This window comes from Dunckerocampus dactyliophorus, chromosome 13 (assembly GCF_027744805.1).
Source record: "Dunckerocampus dactyliophorus isolate RoL2022-P2 chromosome 13, RoL_Ddac_1.1, whole genome shotgun sequence".
NCBI classification, from domain to species: domain Eukaryota; kingdom Metazoa; phylum Chordata; class Actinopteri; order Syngnathiformes; family Syngnathidae; genus Dunckerocampus; species Dunckerocampus dactyliophorus.
Window position 1 is genome coordinate 4,420,434 of NC_072831.1, and position 23,658 is coordinate 4,444,091.

General features: G+C 42.3%; 1 protein-coding gene across 1 annotated transcript in view; it reads left to right on the plus strand.

Moving 5' to 3' along the window:
• The first annotated feature begins 11,081 nt into the window (after positions 1-11,081).
• The window catches only part of col13a1 (collagen, type XIII, alpha 1), a 96,609-nt gene continuing 84,032 nt past the window's right edge, over positions 11,082-23,658 (plus strand). Inside the window, exons 1-4 of the mRNA XM_054795901.1 lie at positions 11,082-11,106; positions 16,047-16,082; positions 19,919-19,945; positions 23,045-23,095. Coding sequence (XP_054651876.1) covers positions 16,080-16,082; positions 19,919-19,945; positions 23,045-23,095 — 81 coding nt within the window. The 5' untranslated portion in view covers positions 11,082-11,106; positions 16,047-16,079. The remainder of the gene's footprint in view (positions 11,107-16,046; positions 16,083-19,918; positions 19,946-23,044; positions 23,096-23,658) is intronic.

Genomic DNA, 23,658 nt, shown 5'->3' on the forward strand with positions numbered 1-23,658 from the left:
GTTCCAGACCCAACCGTGATAAGTGAATTTCCATGAATTAGGATTCTGTATTTATAAATGGAATATTTTCATAGTTAAAGCACAAAAAAAACTGTTTACGACCTTTACATATGTTTGTTTAAACATTATTAGAGCCCTGTAGGCATGAAATAACACCCCTATAGTCACCTTAACACTCGTATTACCCAATCTAGTAAATATAATAACACTAAGCAAGTCATTTAAGACTGAAATAAGACATAATATAGACTCAAACATTTGCATTGGGAGTGTCACACGGGTACTTCCTGCAGTGGTTATTGTCTCATCAGTGACATCACTGACACCTTGTGATGACATATCAAAAACATGTACAGTATTTGAATGCATTTTCTAAATGCCTTATGGTTGTATTTTATTTAAAATGCTTAATGTAGGCCGGTAATAGTGGTTTGAAAAAGTGTTTCCCCCCTCCCTGATTTCTTATTTTGCATGTTTGTCACACTTAAATGTTTCAGATCATCAAACAAATTTAAATATTAGTCATTGACAACACAACTGAACACAAAATACAATTTCTTAATGAAATACTTTATTATTAATCCAAACCTACATGGCCCTGTGTGGGAAAGGTGATTGTCCCCTCCGGGTAAAACATATCTTTCCAGAGATTAATTGAGATCTATCAGTGCGGAAAAGGTTATAAATCCATTTCTAAAGCTTTGGGACTCCAACAAGCCACAGTGAGAGCCATTATCCACAAATGGCAAAAACATGGTGGTGAACCTTCCTAGGAGTGGCCGGACAAACAAAATTATCCCAAGAGCGCAGCAACGACTCATCCAAGAGGTCACCAAAGACTCCACAACAACATCCAAAGAACTGCAGGCCTCACTTGCCTCAGTTAAGATCAGTGTTCATGACTCCACCATAAGAAAGACACTGGACAAAAACGGCCTGCATGGTAGAGTTCCAAGACCAAAACCACTGCTGAACAAAAAGAACATTAACCTCCTAAGACCCGAACTCTTTCAAGGCATGCATTTTTATTTTCTCTTTGATATTTAGGCTAATTGGGACCTGATGAGTGTAAAAACAAAGAATTATCTTTTTACATGATGTAGTTTCTGAGAAAAATGATGTCCGCATATGAGGACATTCGTTTTAAATTTGAGTGAACACAATAACGTCACAATTGAGTAATGATGTGCAAAACTTTATTTGTTGCCTGAACACAGCAGCATTTTTTCCAAGTGCAAAAACAAAATTCAAAGCAACAACTTGTGCCCCTTTCCGCAAGTCATATGAAGTGCTGCTATCAGTTGCAGGAGGACAGATATAAAACAAGTAAACCTTCAAAAATATTTTTCATTGCTACTGTTGAACTATTCATTTCAATTTCTGAACATGGTGTGAAACGTGAAACTTGCACACCAAAAGTGCTCCAACATTTTTTCCCCTTGGGAAAATGTTCATGCCTATGTATGAAAGGCAGCGTAACAGTTGCGATCTGCCTGTAAGCAGAGGAACACCTTGCATGTAACACACTGCACTTGAGTTTTGCCTGAGCATCCTTTTGCTCTGCATCGTGATGCGTTCTTTGAGTGTACCACTTCTGGCAGATGTGCATTAGCCTTCCTGCAGAATGAGATGTGGGGCACTGCCTGCACTGGATGCTGTTTCCCTTGGACTGAAACTTCTGTGTCATCTTCCTGCTCCGAAAAGTCAGAGTTGTCATTGTCTCTCTGAGCCAAGAAGGTCATGGCCACTTCCATGAGGAACTGAAGAAACTGCATGATGTTCTTCTTTGGTGTGCCATTCAGAGTGAGGTCTTTGCGGTACAGTAGCCAGCTGTTGGCTAAAGCCAGATCGGTAAAGTGCATCAGCATCCGCAATGTCCATTTTTTTGTACGGACACTCATTCGATAGTAGCTGATCATTCTATCCACAAGGTCAACTCCACCCATCTTGGAGTTGTATTCACGGATAACACATGGTCGAGAGATGGTCACATACCGTTTCAGTTTCTTGTCCCATCTCTGGCACGTGTCTTCTGGCTCTTGAGCATGTACAGTAGACATCAACACTGGTTTATTGTCAAACCACTTGGTACCCTTTGTTGGACTGTTCTACATGACTGAGTCCTGGTGTTGTATCTTCAGAGACATTGCCTGAGACATCAGCCTCTTCCTGCGGTGTCTGAGAGCGAAGCCTGGGGGTGCGTGATGTGGCAATGTCACGATCTGACCGATATCCCTCGTATTCCTTGCGCAAACGTTTGCGTCCCCTGATAGGCTGACAGGGCTGTGGTCCTCACACCCACTACTGTCTTCCTCACTGCTGGTGGGAGGAGGTTGATATTCAGCATCTCCCACAGGATCATCGATGACTGATAAATCCTCCACCTCGGAGTTGTCTCCACCAATTAACCCCAGCATTTCCATTACTTGTTGCAGAGAATAACGCTCTTGGAAAAAAACCCAATTTGTTTCAAACCAAAAACAAATCTACATAGATTTATTTTTAAAACATGCCATATTTGTTTGTACTGTATAAAATGACGTTTTCTAACAAAATCATCCCAAAATACAAATTCTAAACCAACTCCCTCTGTCCACATTTGTGGACATGTTCAACAAAATCAACAAAACTAAGTCCCTCTGTCCACATATGTGTACATCAAGTTTAGCAGCATGGTAAATCGTCAAATTTTCTTACTTTTGCAAAATTCAACTTCCACAACACACATTGAACACTTCTAAACATATCTGAGCAAGAATCAGCCCTGAAATTTGTTTGAATTTTTTATCTGGTCAACTTTTGGATTGGGAGGAGCCATCTGAATGTTTGGGTGGGTTGTCAGCCATCTTGAATTTTACATGTGCTTGGTTACACTCTTCTTCCACCACTAGGTGGCAGTTTAATGTCCTCATAAGTGGATGCCAGGCCCTTGTAGTCCAAAATTTAACATTGTAGTTTTGACAACCAAAAATGTGATGTCCACACATGTGGACGCCAGGTCGTAGGAGGTTAAAGCTCGTCTCAATTTTACCAGAAAACATCTTGATGATCCCCAAGACGTTTGGGAAAATACTCTGTGGTCTGACAAGACAAAAGTTGAACTTTTTGGAATGTGTGTGTCCCGTAAGTGACGCCACATTTCAGAAAAAGAGCATCATTCAGTAAAATATAGTGGTGGTAGTGTGATGGTCTCGTGCCGTTTTGCTGGACCTGGAAAACTTGCTGTGATAAATGGAACAATGAATTCTGCTGAAGGAGAATGTCCGGCCACCTTTTGGTGACCTCATGCTGAAACCAGCTTGGGTTCTGCAGCAGGACAATGATCCAAAACACACCAGCAAGTCCACCTCTGAATGGCTGAAGAAAAACAAAATGAAGACTTTGGAGTGGCCTAGTCAAAGTCCTGACCTGAATCCTATTGAGATGCTGTGGCATGACCTTAAAAAGGTGCTCCATGCTGGAAAACCCTCCAATGTGGCTGAATGACAACAATTCTGCAAAGATGAGTGGGCCAAAATTCCTCCACAGCGCTGTAAGAGACTCATTGCAAGTTATCACAAACACTTGATTGCAGTTGTTGCTGCTAAGGGGGGCCCAACCACTTATTCGGTGTCACTTTTTCACACAGGGTCATGCTGCTTTGGATTTTTTTTCTCCCTTAATAATAAAATGTTTTATTTAAAAACTGTATTTTGTGTGCAGTTGTGTTGTCATTGACTAATATTTCAATTTGATTGATGGTGTGAAACATTTAAGGGTGACAAACAGGAAGGGGGCAAACAATTTGCCACACCACTGCATGTACAATTTCCTTAAATATGTATATTTTTTCGAACGAACGTGACGTTGATGTACGTTATGTACAGTGGAACCTCGGTTAGCATCATTAATGCGTTGTAGAAGGTCTGACTCTAACCAAATAAGTTTTGAAATAATGTAAATCCAATTCACCCATTCCAGAAAGCCAAACATGGACAAAAATGTTCATTTTCATTTTGTTCTTGTAATATTATGAATTTAATGAAAAACTAAAACAAATTACTTAATTCTTGTAAAAATCTCACCGTATACTGTCAGGTTCTCGGTGTGGTTAGGACCCCAGATGCAGAGGCTTAGAGTTCGTGTGGTAATTCAGGATTTTTAATGACAAAAAGTGCAAGAGAGAGTAGATCCAAAAACGGAAAACGATGGTGTTGTGGCAAAAATAGGGGACAAAAGGCAAATGAAAGGTACACCATGAAGAAAAGTACAAACACTGGAGTTAGCTGGACGGCAGGGAGGCGGCAGGTCCAAATGGGCATGGAACAACGACTGGTAGCAGAAGCACTCGGGTGTGTTGCCAGCAGAGGCGAAACAATGAACCAGCGGCTGCCAGCTGTGGGTAGTCGGCTTAAATGGGTATTGGGTAATTAGCCGCAGGTGTGCCCAGCGTCCCCGCCTCCAGCCCGCTTAAGGTGTAACTGCAACAATACAGGAGAAACAAGCCAGAAGAAGGCAGGTACCACGCAGTGACAACCACAACAACTGGTAGTCACTAGCACATTATGACAGTATACTACATAACTACACGATACATTTTTATATATTTACTACTACGTAAGTGGCGTAGCAGCTATGCATTTGTATTCAAGTTAATTGTCATCTGCGATTGAATTTGGGTTCATGGAGGCAATGAGGCCCGATACAGAAACAGAGCACAATAAGAACAACCCTCTTTAACGACAAAACAAATCTAATTATCATTTGGATTCCCTGTGGTACATAGAGTAACTAATTACCAATGAAAGTGCTTTGGAAGCACTTACTGTAGACATGTCAGCTGAGATGTGCTTCTCAAATGATGGAATCCACAGAGGCTTGCAAACGTTGTTCATTTACAATAAAATCTCACAATGTTGCATCTTCATACCGCCATGTATTTATCAGGAATTCAAATAGAGAAAATGAATATTGTACGGCGATATTGTGGTAGCAGGCGGGTATCGTTCTCCTCAGCCAATCATGAGTGCTTTAGGAGCTTTTTAGAAATTGTGAAGAGTTCCTGTTTTGACTTCCCACCAATTAGCCTCCCATCCTTCACTGAAGAGATGCTGACACAAGAGGCACTGACTTGTGTTCCGCTTGCTGACAGAAAACAAAAGCCACTTGGCTGCCCGCTATGCGGAAACCATTGAAAGCCATTGTATTCCAGCTCCTTGTGTATTGTTTTTGATGAAAGCCACTTTGCAGACATGGGATGTATCCACATTGAGAGTGTATTCAAGTCAACTGGCGTCAGTTGGCTTGGATGAGTTCAGGGCTCATGAAGTCATGACATGAGGACATGAAGTCAAATGGCGCATGCCTTTATCTATAGCCAATTCTTGCATGAGGCTTTGTTGAGAAATGAGGTCTTTTGTTCTACTCGACATCGCATCTTCTTGTCTGTCTTCAGCAGTGAGTCCCAACCACTTTGCTGTGGCACATGAATGCATCTTTGTTCATCTGTCTATGCCAGTCATGTGTAGTGTCAGGCAAAACCTCATCCATTCATTCATCATCCATCTATCCATTTTCTTCCGGTTATCCGGGTCGCCGGGGCACCAGTCCGGGCCACCTCTTACAGTTCCACCGGGAGGACACCAAGGCATTCCCAGGCCAGATGTGAGACAATCCCTCCAGCATGTCTGCGGTCTAGACTTACCCGGAACACATCACCAGGGGGGGCGTCCAAGAGGCATCTGCACTATTTGCCGGAGCCACCTCAACTGGCTCTTCTCGCTGTGAAGGAGCAGTGGCTCTACGCTGAGGCCCTCCCGGATTACCGAGCTCCTCACCCTATCTCTTAGGGTGGGAAACATAGATCGACCAATAATTTGAGAGCTTTGCCTTCCGGCTTAGCAATTTCTTCACTACCGCCAGAGCCCGGTATAGTGACCACCTGACTGCAGACACTGCGCTGGTCCGCCTGTCGCGCGTACGCGACAGTCAGGACCCTTTCCCCAACCCGATGACGTAGGAAAGTGACCCTCTCGTTCACTGGGGATGGCTCCAACACAGACACCAAGCCGTGGGGGGCTATTAACAAGACTATGTCAGACTATGTCTAGTCGGAATGTCTCAGCCTCTTGCACAAGCTCAGGCTCCTTCCCCACAAGAGAAGTGATGTACCATGTCCCAAGAACAAGATTTGGCTGTCAAAGACCAAGTCACCCAGGCGCCCGCCCTCGACCGACACACAACACACAATGCAATGGATCCTTATGCTTGTCCTTGTAGGTGGCAGATCCTGTGTCGCTTTTTCGATCTGGGCCCCACAGGTCAAGGCCCGACCATCAGGCGCTTGCCTGCGAGCCCCTCAGCCGGGCGTGACTCCAGCGTGAGGTCCCCGTGTCCCACGTCTGGGCAATGCGTGGTCTCTCCTTTTGTCTTTTCTCATAGGGTCTTCTGAATCACTCTTTGTCTGGCCCGTCACCTTGGACCTGTTTGCCTTGGCAGACCCTACCAGGGGCATATATCTCCGGACAACATAGCTTCTAGTGTCACTCGGGCACTGAAACCCTCCCACCACGATAAGGTGGTGATTCGTGGAGGAGTATATCATTAACCACCTGTATCCACCTGTTGCCAAGTCATAGCATGCTTGGTGGTGTGCTGTGTGATTTTCAAATATACTGTATATGTAAAATAGATACCTTGGCTCAATAAAGGTTGGAAAACACTGTGCTACATTATGCTGCCTTTTACTCAAACAATGGTAATATTTATACATCATTTCAATAGTAGAATGGATTCCTCCACATTTACCATTCAGAATTCACAGCCCGACAATTTTGCAGATTTTTTATTTAAAAAATGTTCTTTTTTCCCCCAATAATAGGCAATTATTTTCTACAGAAAACACAACAATAATAATAATTTTTACATGTTTATGTCTTTCCGCCTCACTGATTATGATTCCGCCCTTTGCTTGGCCGTCCTTTATATTCCATTTTAATCAAATTGTTTTGTCACAAATTTACACTACATCAAATTTGATGTGTATGTACAATTTTGGAAATGTATAAGCTATTATTTTATTGGAAAAATAATACACTGTCAGAAAGCCCATAGCTTTTGCATGTTTGTCATTTTGTTTACTTGTTTCGCGCAGGGTTTATTCCTAGTGGTCCTTGAACGCACCACAGTTGTGTGCGAAACGTTCCCCGATGCTGCCAAAAAATAGACTTTTATATTTTTCCCATTCTTCTTTCACCTCACCGTTGTTCCCAAATGCTGGTGCTGGGTGTGAATGCGTAAAGGTGAGCTTTGACAACGTTATTATGAGAGTTTTAACTGCTAGTGGTTGGATTTATTCCATGTCAAGTTCATTCATGTTAGCACACTGGCTGTAACACACACAAGTGTGGTTTGGCTGGACGTGGCTACGCTACTCTGCTGTCGATAGTCTGTGATGTGCTGGAGCCCCGCCCACATGCGCCGAGGGTCTGAGGTGGAATAGTAGCCCTCCAGCTTCTGTCTGTACTGCCTCTTGGCCTCCCGTATGGACCTCCTCAGGTCATATCTGGCCTTTTTGTAGTCATCAGCGGTGCCCATGACAAATGCAGTCGAACGAGCACGTAGCTTAGCCCTTACATCACAGTTCATCCACTGTTTTTGGTTAGGGTATTTTCTGTAATACTTGGTGGTGGTAACAGTCTCTATACATGTGCTAATGTAGCCAGTAACAGCAGAAGCATATTCATCCAAATCAACAGTACAATCTTCCCTCCCCGCTGCAGTTTTAAACACATCCCAGTTTGTGCAGCCAAAGCAGTCCTGAAGTACTTGATCAGTTTCTTCATTCCATACTTTAACTGCTGTACGTACAGGGGGAGCTTTTTTAAGAAGTTGTCTGTATGTTGGATAAAGGAATATAGAGATGTGGTCAGCCTTTCCAAAGTGGGGTCTTGGAACAGCCTTCAAAGCACCTTTCATGTTGCAGTAGACTTGGTCCAGGATGTTATTTTCCCTTGTGGGAAAGCTCACATGCTGGTAATATTTGGGGAGGACAGTCCTGAGGTTACAGTGGTTGAAATCGCCAGATATAATAAATACAGCGTCTGGGTGTTTGGTCTCGTGTTTATCAATGATGTCATGCAGGAGGCCTAGTGCATTAGCAGTGTTAGCTCGTGGTGGGATGTAAACAGCAGTTAAATACACAGCGCTAAACTCACGAGGCAAATAAAAAGGTCTGCATTTCACCATCAGCAGCTCAATGTCCTGCGAGCAGTGCTTTTCCATCGTCTGTACGTCTGTGCACCACCGTTTGTTTACGTAAACACAGACGCCGCCACCTCTGTGTTTACCAGACGCTAAAGTCCGATCTCCCCGGTAAGCAGCAAATGATTCCAACTGGATCGCCGAGTCCGGTATATCCTCCGTCAGCCAGGTTTCTGTGAAGGTGAGGACACAGCATTCCCTGATCTCACGTTGAGCTGTAATCCTTGCTCGTAGTTCGTCCATCTTGTTTTCAAGAGAGCGGACGTTGGCTAGCAGCAGGCTTGGTAGCGGTGGCCTCGTCGCTCTAGCTTTTAGCCTAGCATGCAGGCCGGCTCGCTTGCCTCGTTTACGCCTCGGATGCTTTGCTCGCCGGGTATTCAGCTCACCAGGTCCGCAGGCTGCTGCGTTCTCCCGGCGCAGAAGAAAGGCAAAGTCTGAGAGGCTAAATGAAGGTTCATGGTGAACCCTGCCGATGTTCAAAAGTGTCTCTCTGTTGTAATGTACTGCGTGAGTGTGTTGAATGTCCAAAATGAACAATAAAATAGCAAAAAATAGAAAAACACGGGAGAGTGTCACAGAGACGTCTGCCACGGAGGGCGCCATCTTTGATCCATAGTGCCCGTACCCAAGAAGAGCAACGTGACCTGCTTGAATGACTATCGCCCTATAGCACTCACTCCTATTGTTATGAAGTGCTTTGAAAGATTAGTCATGACCCACATCAAAAAGAGCATCCCGGCGGCAACCGTGGACCCTCTACAGTTTGCATATCGCCAGAACCGGTCCACGGATGATGCAGTCAACACTGCCATCCACACAGCCCTTTCTCACCTACAGGGCCAGGACACATACGTCAGAATGCTATTTATAGACTATAGCTCTGCATTCAATACAGTCAGCCCCCACAAACTCACAGATAAGCTCCTCACACTTGGCCTGTCTCCCTCCCTCTGTAACTGGGTGTTTACCTTTCTCACAGGCAGGCCCCAGTCAGTCAGAGTCCACAACCGCACATCCAGCTCAAGAATTGTGAGCACTGGGACCCCACAGGGGTGTGTGCTGAGTCCACTCCTCTACACGCTCTTCACCTACGATTGCGTGGCCTCCCAGAACAACACCAGCATCATTAAATTTGCAGATGACACTACAGTCATCGGACTGATCACTGGTGGTGTTGAAACATCATACAGAAGAGAGGTGGCGGACCTCATAGCTTGGTGTCGTGATAACAATCTCCTTCTCAATACAGATAAGACTAAAGAGATGATCATCGACCCAAGAACAAGGGAAAAGGAGCCGCATAGACCCCTGTTTATTGATGAGACTGAGGTGGAGAGGGTGAAAACCTTCAAGTTCCTTGGCACACACATCAGCGAGGACCTCACCTGGTCTCACAACACCCAACAAATTCTGAAGAAGTCCCAAAGGAGACTGTACTTCCTGAGAAGACTGAGGAAATTTGGCATGTCCACCACAATCCTGAGTTGCTTCTACAGATGCACTATCGAAAGTGTCCTTACCGCCTCCATCACTGTTTGGTACGGTAACTGTACAACACGTGATAGGAAGGCACTCCAGCGGGTGATCAAGACCTCACAGAACATTGTTGGGGCAGCCCTCCCCACACTGCAAGACATTTATAAATCTAGAGTCCTACGAAGAACACACAACCTCATCAAGGACAGCACACATCCACAACACTCACTATTCACACTCCTACCGTCAGGCAGACGCTACAGGAGTTTGAAGTCCAGGACCACAAGGCTGGCAAACAGTTTTTACCCACAGGCCATCAGGCTCCTCAACGAAGCACTCGCACACGCCGCACGCAACACACGCACACACTCATAGCACTTTATTTATTTATTTATTTGTATTCTTTACTTGTATTAATGTCTCGTCTGTTGTTGTTGCTTAATTTATTGGTATATATGTTTATGTGTTTATGTTTCTTATGTTCTTATTCTTTCATTTGTTTTCTTTCTTTTCTTGGGAGAATGAACAGAATAAGATTTTCATTGCATGGTATAACTGCTGTTTTACCATGCACATGACAATAAAACTCTCTTGAATCTTGAATCTTGAATCTTGAACACATCAAAAAACCATGTGATCATCTTCTCTCTTGAAAACAAACTCCAGGTTGGTCTGTGTTTTGTGCTTTTCTGAAGCTTTTGTTCAGTGCAGTCAGACAAGGTGTAATGTGTAACGCTTTTAATGTGAAGGCCGGAAGTGTGTTGTTGGTAGTTGGTAGTTGTATAGTCATTTTACTTACATGTAATGTTAAGGTGTGACAGCGGCAGTGGGCATTTTAATAAGATGGTTGTACAGTCTATTGTGTTTTGTACACAACACATCCAGCATCACATGACATACCCCCGTTATTATTATTATTATTAATAATACTGATGACTATTATTATATTATCATCCGTTGGTGGTGAGTAGCTATACATTTTATACTTTAAATATGTTTAATAAGTGTGCGAGGCGTATTTAGGGCTTAAACCTTGATTGTGTCGAGAGTGAAATTGAAGAGCAAAGGGAAATCTAATGTAATCATGATTAGCTTAGATTATTAGACTTTTACTGCAAATGTTGATCCAAAATCGGAGGACAACATCAACGCCAAGCCAGCAGGAGGGTTTGGACATTTTTATGGCCGTATCAATTACTCGCGTTTTTTCGGCATTTGCTAGTGGTCCCTGGGCGTAACCCCTTAGAAAAGCGGGGTTCTACTGTATCTGGTTGAATGCAACAAGACATTGTAAACAATGTTTACTATGTGTACGATTCACTCTTCCTTTTTGTACCATCATTTCTCTCACTCCTTTTTCAGGGTCCTCCTGGACGAGCAGGCTTTCCGGTAACTTGTTTTTTTTTATTTTAACATTTGTCTTTGTGTGTCCTTCCATTTGCATGCCCTAGCAATCAACCATTAGTCCACTGCTGGCGTCTTCTTTTTATGGCGGCCGAGAAGTGCAAAACACACGTGAACAAAAAGCAAACCAAATTACAATTACACCACCCGGAAGGGGAAAGTACCAAATCCTAGAGTGACAGGAAGTGATAACGTTTGGACCAGTCATCCGAGAAGTGCAAAACACAAAACAAAAAGAAAAACAAATTACAATTACACCACCCGGAAGGGGATTGTACCCCCATTATACCCTCATTGAAATATTCGATGGATCTGTGCGTTCCGTGTGGTATTTGCATGCACGCTGAGTTCTGCATGCACATCGTGTGAGCGAGCACACTAAACGTTAACTATGAGGTGTCGTACTATTTTCTGAGGCACAGTACTTTCTGATAATGAAGTGATACTTTTTGTCTACTCTTCAATGGGTTCAGGGTTCCCTAATCTCCTTTGTAATGCAGTAATAGTGCGCCACCTGCTGACCATAGGCTGAACAGGTGAACTGAACTGAACAGCATGCAGCATTATGAACAACAGGGGTTCATAATGCATGCAAATACCAGACGGATGGCACAGATGTACTTCAGACGCCCATCCATTGTATTTTAATGAGGGCATAAGGGGGTACAGTCCCCTTCCGGGTGGTGTAATTGGAATTTGTTTTTCATTTTGTTTTGCACTTCTCGGCTCCAAAGATAAACCAGAAAAGGAGCGTACCAACCCCCACAGAGCTGATTGGTCCAAACGTGATCGCTTCCTATAACTCTGGCATTTGGTACATTCCCCTTCCGGGTGGTGTAATTGTAATTTGCTTTGCTTTTTGTGAACGCGTTTTGCACTTCTCGGCCACCGTATCTTTTGCTCTCTACTGAATGGTTAAATAAAAACATTTTAAAAAACAGTGGCGGGCGGTGCATTTAGTACCTGGGCCTTCAGTGGGGACTTAAGTGACCCAATCCACCTTTTAATAGCAGCGTGATCGCGTCACAATTAAAGAAACCATCAAGATTATACAAATCTCAAATCAAGTCATTTCTAAACAGCTCCAAACCTCTACACTACAATATCATCTGGAGCGGTTCAATATTTATCTAAAGACATGACAAAAACATAAAAAAGTAAATGAAAAAACATCCCATTCACTACTCGCTCGTAAGCACTGGTTTGGAAGACTTCCATGCTGACGTATTCAGGTTCCCTCGCTACATCGCAGTTCACCTTTTGCCGGCTCGCTGTTTCGCTGAATTTTTTTGGGTGCTTTTTTTGTTTTTACACATATGAACATGCATTGTGTTCTGCGTCCTGATTGGCCAAGGGACTGTAGACCACTGTCAATCAATCTCCTCCTACGTACCTTCCTGTGCAGTACAGAATGTGTTCGATCGCTAGCAGTGTGACTCTGTGTGCTGTATGCTTGCGGGTTTCATCCTCGAACACCCACAATGTCGACGAAACGTTCCTCACCGTCAAAGACACTTGCGGTCGCACCCAAAAGGCAGAGGATGCTGCTAATCATCGCACAAAAAGTTGGACTTCTGGACATGCTGAAGGAAGGTAGACGTTGTGGCTGTAGGCAGCCTTACGGAATAAATCTATCTTCGGTTCGAGGAGGAAGAGGAGGAGGAGGAAAATACAACGACAGGTACAATGTATTTTAACAAGAATACAAAAAAAGTACAGTGGAACGTTGCCAGGACGAAGAGGCCAGAAGAGTGAAATGCGCGTGAGTCACTTTAATAATTTCTTGTGTTCAACCTCATAGGCTGATCATTAAAATTCAAACAAAGGTTTGAACTTATCTGTTCCTATAATAAAAACAGAACAATGAACAGCTCCATGGATGTTTCCTAGTTCATTAGTTCAGCCCTGCGCTGCTCATCTCATATGATGATGCGTTCAAGCACGCTGATATTTTTGAGTGCAACCAATCAGAGGATGGAACAATGCTGACATTACTGTACGCCTGCTAGCTGGCCCTGTGACGCGAATCTGAAATCTTACTGAAGAAACAGTCCCCATTACGAATGCGTGCATGTGACCTGGGCCAGCACTCCTCATTCTGAAGGCCCTGGGCAGATTAGATGGCAACACACAGAGAACTTCAAAAAGTTTGAAAATTAAAAAAACACACACACAGCAAAAGTGGAAACAAAAGAGCCAAGACTGAAAAAAGACTGAAAAAAATAATAGGCTTTTTCACTATATCACGAAGCTGAGATGCAGTTTAGTTAGCTATAAATATACTGTATAACCACTTAGCATGTGTTGCTTTACAAAATATCAAAGTGGCCATTGCATTCTTTCATCTTTCACGATATGGTCTTTGCTGGAAAGGTTTAGATACGCATTTCCAATTGTTTTCTGCATGTAAAACTATCATTGTAAAACTATAAGAAACATGTTTTGTGTTAACATTGTTGGCTTTCTGGAACAGATCACCTGTATTGACATGATTTCTTATGGGAAAAATTGATTCGGTTTGAGTTTGTTTCGGTTAGAGTCTGACCTTCTGGCAGGGATTAATGACGCTGGCCAAGGTTCCACTGTTGTTGTCATTCTCGAACAAACCTTTTCCGTTTAATACCCATTTGGAACAATTCTTAAGACCAGGTTTTAGAAGACTACCGAGGCGAAGCACACCCACCTAAACACAGTGTGATCCAATGAATAATCTCAGGACTTTTGTTGGCTCTGCATGTTTACCATCCCATTGTCATGTCACATCACTAAAAACACGTAGCATCCTTTGTTGCCGCCCACAGTGAAAACATTCATTCTAATAGAGTGGGTTAAAGCTGTCAATAACATAAAGTGGAATCCGTTGAAGTCCACCCCGTTTATGTCAACAACTTGTTGAGCAAGTCATCAAATCCTGGTCCACCGTGTCTGCTTAAATCAAGGTTGACAGTACTTGATCGACCTCTTTTGTCTCTGAGACCATGGAGAACTTTGAAAATTTTTCTATGAAAATTGTGTCGATTTATGTCGACAGATGTAGCGTTGTTAAATCCATCATGCTTGTGTGTTTTTCCAAAAGCCTATTTGTGATTATTTCCAAATCAATAAAAACAAATGAAGAAGGGTGGGAGGGGTAATAGGAAAGGAGCTGACACTTACCTTCAACGCTTCGGCATAGAACCAAAGAACCAAAGATCATTTCTTCTTTGGAGGACTTCTCAGACGTTCTTTCACCCCCCTTTGCACAATTCACAAAATGCACCATTTAAAAGGGTCCCTGACATGACTGATAAAAATAAAGTGATGATGTTCTTTTTTGTTAAATTTTTGAAAGCGAAAGGTAAATTTGCAAAAATGACATTTTGACAAAATGACAGTTAACGGCGCCACCTAGGACGAGCTAGCTCTCGCCATTGGGGTGACACCTCTCAGCTAAAGCAGAGCAAACAAACGCTTCGTCGACTTAGATCTGTTTCTTTTTCATCAAAATAGTAGTCATGCCAAGATGCTGTGATGCTGCTGGATGTTCATAGTTTCCGGTTGATACTGTAAGTTTGCTTTATTTCCCAAAGGAGGAAGGCTTAAGAAAAAAAATGGACAAAGCAAGTGCAGAAAACGAGAGTTTTGTTCTTTGCAGTGATCATTTCACTGATGACTGGTTTGAAGGAACACCTTTATAAGAAGTATTTGGCTTGAAAGTACGGTATAAACATATTTTCAAAAAGGATGCTATTCCTGATGCTTTAAACAGGAAATAAAGACATGAAGAACGACATAGCGTAAGTCATGTCTTCTTTACATAATGTCTTCTAAACACTATTCCAACAAACAAGCCTACAAAGCGTTATGCATGTTATATAAACATCTTTAACAGCGATATGTTGACAGTGGCGGACGGGGCCAGGGGTGGCGGCTGCGACGGCGGCAAAATACACACTAAAAAAGGCTAAAAAGACTCCTTTACTTACTTTACTCCTTAAGAAGCGGATTTAAAACAATAATTGAAGGACTTACCATTCTGTTTTGAAGGCGACCAATCTTCATCTCCATGTCTTAAGGCTTAAGTCCATGTTCTGCAAGTTTTCTATTTCATCTCCAAATGTTTCTCCCTTCTTTTCTCCTCGAAAACTTTTGACACATCCCCGAAATCTTTGCTATAATCACCGTAAACATCCTCTGTCTCGTACACCGTTATGTTTGTGTAGCTCAGAGGTGTCACACTGATGACGTCACTTCCGGCAAGAACTAGCTCGTCATGGGTGGCGCCATGAACTATAAATGACATTTCTCCTTTCAGAAATTGAACAAAGTCGAACAGAATTACAAACAATATTTAACATATTTAAGCAAAGTTGATCAATCATCTCAGGTACCCTTGAAATTGTGCACAAATGGAGGAAAACCATGTCTGTGGGTGCAAAAAGCAATGGCAAGTTTAGCTGACGATGACAACCGCTTTTGTCGACGTGAGTCAGGCAGTCTGAGGGATGTCGACTTAAACGGCTTTCGCTGTATATGACAATATGACCAAGCTGAGTTGCGATGTCCTTTCTTATCCTGAGTTTTTCAAATCTGTGAAATGTTTGGCTGGGCATGGCTGAATAGAATTGTGAGTCTCTCTGGCCGCTTGTGATGATGTGCTTCAGCTTTTCACCACCAGCATGATCAAACGCTGTGTTTCCATTAGTCTTTGAAAGGATTTCATGACATTGGGACTGGTGCAAACTCTAATACTCCTGTTGCAAAGCACTAATAAAACGTAACCATTACTAATTTGATTGATTGATTCTGTAATACCCAATGTCTCTGCAATGGCTTTAAAAATAACAAGGAGTTGGCAAGTCCAAATGTCAAGTTATCTCTGAGAAAGTCAACTTGTGTTCTAATATTACGTTGAACCCTGTTCCTTCTTAATTTACATTGGTCAGGGTGACAAAGGAAGTCTGGGGATTCCAGGAAGAATGGTGAGATATACTACGCTGTTGTTTTTTTGTATTGTTGTAACCAACCGTGAGTGGTGATATAAAGCCATTAAAAACCCGAAAACAACTTGTACAACTCAATACAAATAAAATAAGGTTCTGCTATCCAGTACTTAATGGAAGGAACTTTTAGGGGTGCCCCGATACAACTTTTTACCTTCCGATCCGATATTGTTGCCTTGAATATCGGCCGATACCGATATCAATCTGATATTAGCACGAATCATACATACTTTCATGACTTATTTTGTGAAATGTTTGACTGACATTAGGTATGAGAAAAACGTACCCATTTACTTCTTTAAGCATGTGCGGTATATAGTTTTATCCATAACGTGGTGGTAGCCGGGCGCAATGTAGCGAGGTTGGAGGTGCTCAATTAAGCGTTTGGTCATCTTTTGTGTTATACGTAGCTAATGACGTCCCGTCGGAGTTTCCCGTGTAACACTGCTTCAAATGCTCGTTAAGTTTGGTCGTATTAAACTTCCCTGGTTCTGTGCCACCACGGGAAACTTGTGCATGACACGTAGGGATGTCCCGATCCACATTTTTTGGCTCCGATCCAATTGTTTTTCATAGTCTTGCCGATCCAATCCTTTTTTTTTTTTATAATAAACTTTTGTCAAGAACATGAATTTGTGGAATTGAACAAGGTTATGAAAACAGCTATTCAAAGCAATAAAAATAAAGCAACCAAAGTATTGCTAAATGTACTTTTTTATTACACAGCATGACCAACAATATTGTTTGGCTTTTGGAACAAACCTCTGCGGTTTGACACAGCAGTCCGGGCACAGTGAGGGTGGAACTACCGCTGTAGCTACGCAGCTGATTATCCGACGTCCAATGTGAAACTAACTTCACCACGGTACACCACGAGCATGTCTGCATGGTTTTGTGGCGTTTACTTCTTCTTGCGGGTGGCGGGAGTCAAGTGTCAACCAGCTTTGAGGGGCATTACCACACCTACTGTGTGGGAGTGTGGCCCAGACTTACGAACGTGATCGTTCCGATCTCGTGGCAGAAGCCGATATTATCCGATCTTCAAAATACAGCGGATCGGCAGCCCATCCCGATCCTGAAGATCAGATGGGGACATCCCTAATGACAAGTGTTGCACTGAGCTGCAAAGTCTTTTTCGGACATTCATGAAAAATTCTATTTGAAATACATACAGCCAACAGCACTCGTACGTGCTTAACACGTTAGCACATTGTGATCACACGGGCTGGATAGACGTGCTGAGGAGGAGTCCAGCATCGACTGCTTATATGGATGCTAATATTGGAGATTTTAGATGCAGGCCGAGAAAATCCGATACTCGTTTTTTTGCTGATATTGGCCCTGATATCCGTTATCAATATCGGATTGAGACACCCCTAGTGACTTTGCTAGGATCGCATCAGTTCCCACCGTCAACAGCAATACCGGAGGTCATCGGTCTACGTACGGGTTCTGTTCCCACTTCGGTGTTGTAAATCGAGTTTTAGCGTAAGTAGGAACTTGATAGCTAAATCAACACCTGTGTCAATCACACTGTACACAGAACACATGAAGGACATATAAAATACAAGTTCAATCAAACAGTAACAACTGCTTACTTGTATCCCCGTGGTTGTCTTGCACACTGGAAGGGGCGTTGCAAGGGACTGGATTCTGGATTCCACCACAGTAACAAAATGCACCCATTTCATTTTATTTCGACAACAGGAAAAAATAATACTTTTTTATCGCTCATTCTGTTACGTTTTGCACTACGAGTGGATGCAATGACTTTGACATTAGCATGACATTGTCAGTTGCAGTCAAAAGTGAATTTGGGGAAAAGGGAACCGGCAAGGAACGACACTGCTCACAGACATAGAATGGTCTAAACCAGGCGTATCCAAACCTTTTCCAGTGAGGGCCAAATACTGCAAAATGAAAGGATGCAGGGGCCACTTTGATTTTTTGTAAAGCAACACATTCAGAGTTGAGTTTCAGCATGCCGTGGGTTACTGCAGCAACAGCAGCCCGTGTTTTTATTCAGATTATTCTGCCTGTTGTGAGGTAATTCAAACCCGCAATAAAAGCCTGTTGTTCGGCTATCAAGCCTGGCATTTGTGTGTCTGACCAAACAGTAACATTACTGACACCTAGTGACCAGTGGAGAATACTACATATCATCACAACATAAAGCCTATAAAGCCAATATTTGGATTTGGATTTCACATCGTTTAGCCATTTTTATGCTTGAAAATGCTTAATTTGGGCAAAAATATTTTTGACTAATAATAGGCTGTATTCAACCACTACATTTATTTTTTATTAATATATTTTTTGAGAAACCGTGACAGAGTGGTGAAGGACGACTGTACAATCAAACCTTGGTTTTTATATGACTGGGTTTTTATCAAAAACACTCACTAAAATTTGGCCTCTGTTTGCACATTGTCTTGGGTTTCGTACAACAATGCGTAGGCCTGTCACGATAACAAATTTTGCTGGATGATAATTGTCCTACAAATTATTGTCGATAATCGATGTTATTGACAGCATTTTTTGAGACCATTTCATGGCATAATAATGCGAGTACATCATATCAAAAGCAATAAACTTTAATTTCTCAACAGTAGTTAACATTGTAATTGGAATGCCAAAATTCCAGGCGCAATTGCAATTTTTATGACACTTTTATTACCACTATTAGACAGGATGTGTGCCGATCTTATTTTGAAGGCAAGGTGTGTTGAAAATGTGTTTTGACTATGGCTGTTGTCTCTATTTCGCACACATTGTCTCTATTTCAACATATTTAGTTCAGGAGAGCGCTGGTTAGTGTTTGTGAGGACATGCCACTGTGAATGAGCGGTCCGCTGGGGAAATGTTTCCACACACTTCCCGTGTGAGCTCCCCGCACCATGGGAGAATAGTCCGGGCACTGTGAGGGGGAACTACCGCTGTTATCCAACTGCCAAAGTGAAATCAACAGCGATGGAGATGAATATCCAACGTCCAACATGCACATGTCAATATATCGAGGCCAGCAAAATGACCGACTTCGTTTTTTTGGTTTAATCATTGGATTAATCAATTTATCGATTACCGTGACAGGCCTAATAATGCGTGTAACAAACTCGTCCGTTTGCCCTGTATAGTATCATTTCGCAAAAACGAGTGTCCAAACAAAGCACCCTAAACGTTGCGGACTCACTGTCCGTGCATTTTTTTTTTATTGCTGAATAAGCCACCATGGGGCCAAAGAAAGTTGTGAGTGCTAACAAATTGATAAAGAAGGTGAGGAACACTATTGAATTTGCTCAAGCCAGGATGTACAGGAAGTCTGCATTAACAATAAGTTCCATCCATTCCTTGTTTATAATGATTTCACATTGTTTTGTGCATGTAAAACTATTATTACTCTCTGTAAAATGTATTTTCTGTTCATATTTTTGGGGGTCTGGTGAATTGAATGTACATTATTTCATGAGTTTTTGTATGATTCTGTTTTCGTCTAACCTGTAGAGCAAATTAATAACGAAAACCGAGGTTTCACTGTATACAGTATCGTACATTTTCTCGACCAGCGGTCTTTAACAAAATATCTGTCCCTATTTCCCCGATATTTCTGAGACTTCGCGTCTACTTGAGCACAACGGTTTATGACGCATACTTGAATTTACCGCACAAAAGCAGTATCCCCCGGTCGTGTTTTCATCCATGACTTCAGCAAGTTTGCTGCATGCCCCGAACCCTCTCCATGCCTCTAACACTGGTTCCTTTCTCTTCTGTGTCTCTCTTCACACATTCTTGCATGTGTCTGCTGTGATTGATCCCAGGGCTTTAAAGGACAAGCAGGGGAGAAGGTAAGTTGAGGCCATTCGATATTTTTGTAGCTGTCAAATATGTGCACTGCAACTTTTGTCACGTCATCTACTCGCTTGGGTTTGACATTTTGCTGCAGTGTCAGCTCGCTCTGCAGGTTCAGTTGGCAAAGTAGGAAGCTCTTAAATAATGTCAATGATGAAATAACAAATAGGATGCCTATTTTTAGGTCTGACTGAGTAAACGGTGTTACAAAATGGCACGATTAGCAGCCATGGTGACGCACACAGCACACAGCCCAGGGAAACACAGCTAATACAGCTAGCCAATGCATGTACAGTTGTCCCTCGCCACTTTGAATGTCACGGCTTCACTCGTCACGTTTTACAAAATATACATTCATGAATAAATCATACAGAATACGGCCTATTATTACCGTAGTCCAAAAATATGCATATTAAATCAATGTCATGGATTTTTTTTGCCTAAATTAAGCATTTCCAAGATTAAAAATGGCTAAATTAACCAAAATACAAACATGAGCCATTCAAAAGACCTATTCAAAGACATAGATGATACGTAGTATTCTACACTGGTCACTAGGTGTCAGTGATGTTACTGCAATGTTGGCTTTTAGTGCAGGTTTGAACGATCTCACAACAGGCACAATAATCCCTAATAAAAACACAAACTACTTTGGCGGCCGTTGATCCATGCAAAGCCGAAACTCACCTCTAAACCTTTGATGTCACTTCCTGTCCGCCTCTCTTTCAGGTCCCCTAGGTAACACATTTATAGTAACGCACACAAGCATGTGTTTGATTTATGTCTTAAATGTCTTATTTTCTCTTATTATGTCTGCTATATTGGGTAACAGGAGTGTAAACGTGACCATAGGGGTGTTATTTCATATCTAGAGGGCTCTAATGTTAAAAAACAAATTTAGAAGGTTTAAAACAGGTTTTCAGCAGGCACCAATGAACCGTAATAAACGAGGGATTACTGTAATGTGAGCAGCTGAAGGATGCTGTTTGGCTTGATTTCGAAGGAATAAAGTAGGGACAATAAGACCGTTCATAATTTTTATGGTCAGAAAAAAAAAAACAAATTAATTTTTATTTAACTGAAAGAAATAAGTATTTGATCCCTGTACAAAACATGACTTCGTAGTTGGTCGAGAAAGCCTTGTTGGCAAGCACAGAGGTCAGATGCTTCTTAAAGTTGCTCACCAGCGTTGCACACATCTCAGGAGGGAATTTGGTGAGAGAAACATCCCCACAGCATTAGTAGGGATGCTGTCGTTGGACAGATGCTGTCAGAGCTCCATTTTGGTGGCATGAGAGCACGTCACATTCTCCCACGCCTTGTGTGAATCACTCAGGTGTTTTCATTTCTTCTTGAGCAAGGGGACCTTGCGGGCACTGCGGGATCTTAATCCATTCCAGCAAAATGTCTTACTAATGCTTTTCTTGCTGACTGTGCTCCCAACTCCCTTGACATCATCAACCAGCTCCTCCCTTGTCATTGTGGGCTGCTCCCTCCCCTTTCTCACAAAACCAAAACATCAGGCTTTTAAATAAAATGCATCTACTCATCAGATGAAATGAAGATAATAGACTCTTGGAGAAAACCAATACACAAATTGTTTAAAAGGACATCTAAAATACAGGAATAAAAAGATGGAATATGAGAATGAAGTGAAGGAGTCATAAATTGAGGGCAATTCCTTACTCTTCATGATGCTCATTTGCACTTTTGTGATGTTGGCTTTCCTTTTCTTTGGCGCACTGCAGCTTGGGAGACATAATGAGCTTTAAAAAGTTAAGTAATGAGCGATGTTATTCTTCCTCTGTGTCCCCAGTTTTCGAGTGAGTCTCATGTTTATTGACCAAAAGTACGTTTTTAATTCATTCATGGGAGTGCGTTTGTAACCACGGAGCGGCGTCACATGGAGTGGACCGTCTGTTCTGCGGTACAATATACAGTATATACAGTACCTTCAGCTATGATGCAATTTAGAAACATTGGGCATAATTGCGTATTTATTCTGCACGGTATGTGTGCATCAACCAGCTTTGTGATATATTCCAATGAAAAGCCAAGCATCCATTTTATATTTCTTGTTGATGGTCGTGGTCATATGCCACCCGACTGTGTACGGAAGGCAGACTGCACCCTGGATTGGTTATCAAGCTGGTGTATCACGTCATATGTTAACACTTAATTATGCTACAGTCGTCCTCGCTACGTCACGCTTTCAACATCGCTCCTTCACTCGAACATTTTGGAAAATGAATCAATTAATAAATGATGACAGTTGTGTCATTAGTCAAAAATATTGAAAGACAAGTTATATGTGGTATTCTGGTCACTAGCCATCAGTAATGTTACATTTCTTTGAATAAATATGCTACGTTTAAAGCGGCGGCCATCTCTTCTGTCCCTGCAGTGACCCCGTAGCCTGCGCATTACAGTCGAGCAATGTGGTGTAAACAGTGAATAATAGGAGTGTAAAGGTGACTATAGGGGTGTTATTTCATGTCTACAGGGCTCTAGTAATGGCACAATTGTATTTAGAAAGTCATAAACAAATATTCCATTTATTACCCTTTATTTAAATTTATTTCCATTTATTTAAAGTGCAAGCACAGCGGAGAGGTCATGTTTTTGCCGGCGTTTATCTGATTGTTTGTTTGTGTTCAAAGTAACTTGAAAAGATGACATTTTCAAGAATTGTCGGAAATGGGATATGGAAGAACTGATTATGCAGGAATTTTTTAAAGGATTCTTTAACATTGTGAGATAGGACCATTTTCGGCATTTTTGCATATAACTTCACAAAAAAATGGTCAGAGCACTTGGTGAATAAAAATACAGGACAAGTTTCCAACAGGTTCTACAAAATATCAGAGACCGATCCAAAAAATGTAAGGGGGGAACTATGGCGCTTGGAGGAAGTGTGCGCTCTCCGAGTGCTTCTCCAGTTAACATTGAATCCTACTTCACGGAAATTCACTGATCGCGGTCGGTTCTGGAACCAATTATTGTGCAATCATGAAATCCCATCTTTTCATGTAACGTTTTACAGTCGTTCAAACTGAAGCGTGAAATAACTTGTGTAACTTTGTTTTGTTTTTCAGGGAGCCCCAGGAGAACCAGGTCTATCTATCATTGGACCAAGAGGACCTCCTGTAAGCATGTTCTCCTCACACTACACAGTGGAGTCCATGTAGCCCTGTCCACTTGGGAACGTTCCTGCGATTTTTTTATTTTTTTTTAGCGAGGTGGATAAATATTGCGTCCGCACTGTGGCAGATTAGTAAATAGTTGCATCCAAACGGAAGGGATCACTGGGTGAAAACGACGTAACACACACGGCACACCTACAGTACATGTGGCACTGTGAACACACACGCAGACGGAACCACGTGACACACAAAACTATAGAAGAAGAAAGAACACGCGCATAAGTCCGTCCGTCGTCTTCCGGTTTCCAAGGCTCATCTCGACTTACGACAAAGTGGAATTACTTCTACGAGTCGTTTTGGAGAAAAAGACAACCAAATATTGGGAGAATGTCGACTTGGGTGAGTCATGTCTGTCAAATATTCAGATGTTATGTTGGCTTGTCGTCAAAGCTCAATTCTGGTCATGTGATGGCGACAGGGTGGCGACAGATGGGCGACGTCATGGTTTCTGAAAAATAGCAGTTTCGCTATTTTCGCGTTTTCAGATTTTCCTACTCTGGAAGCCG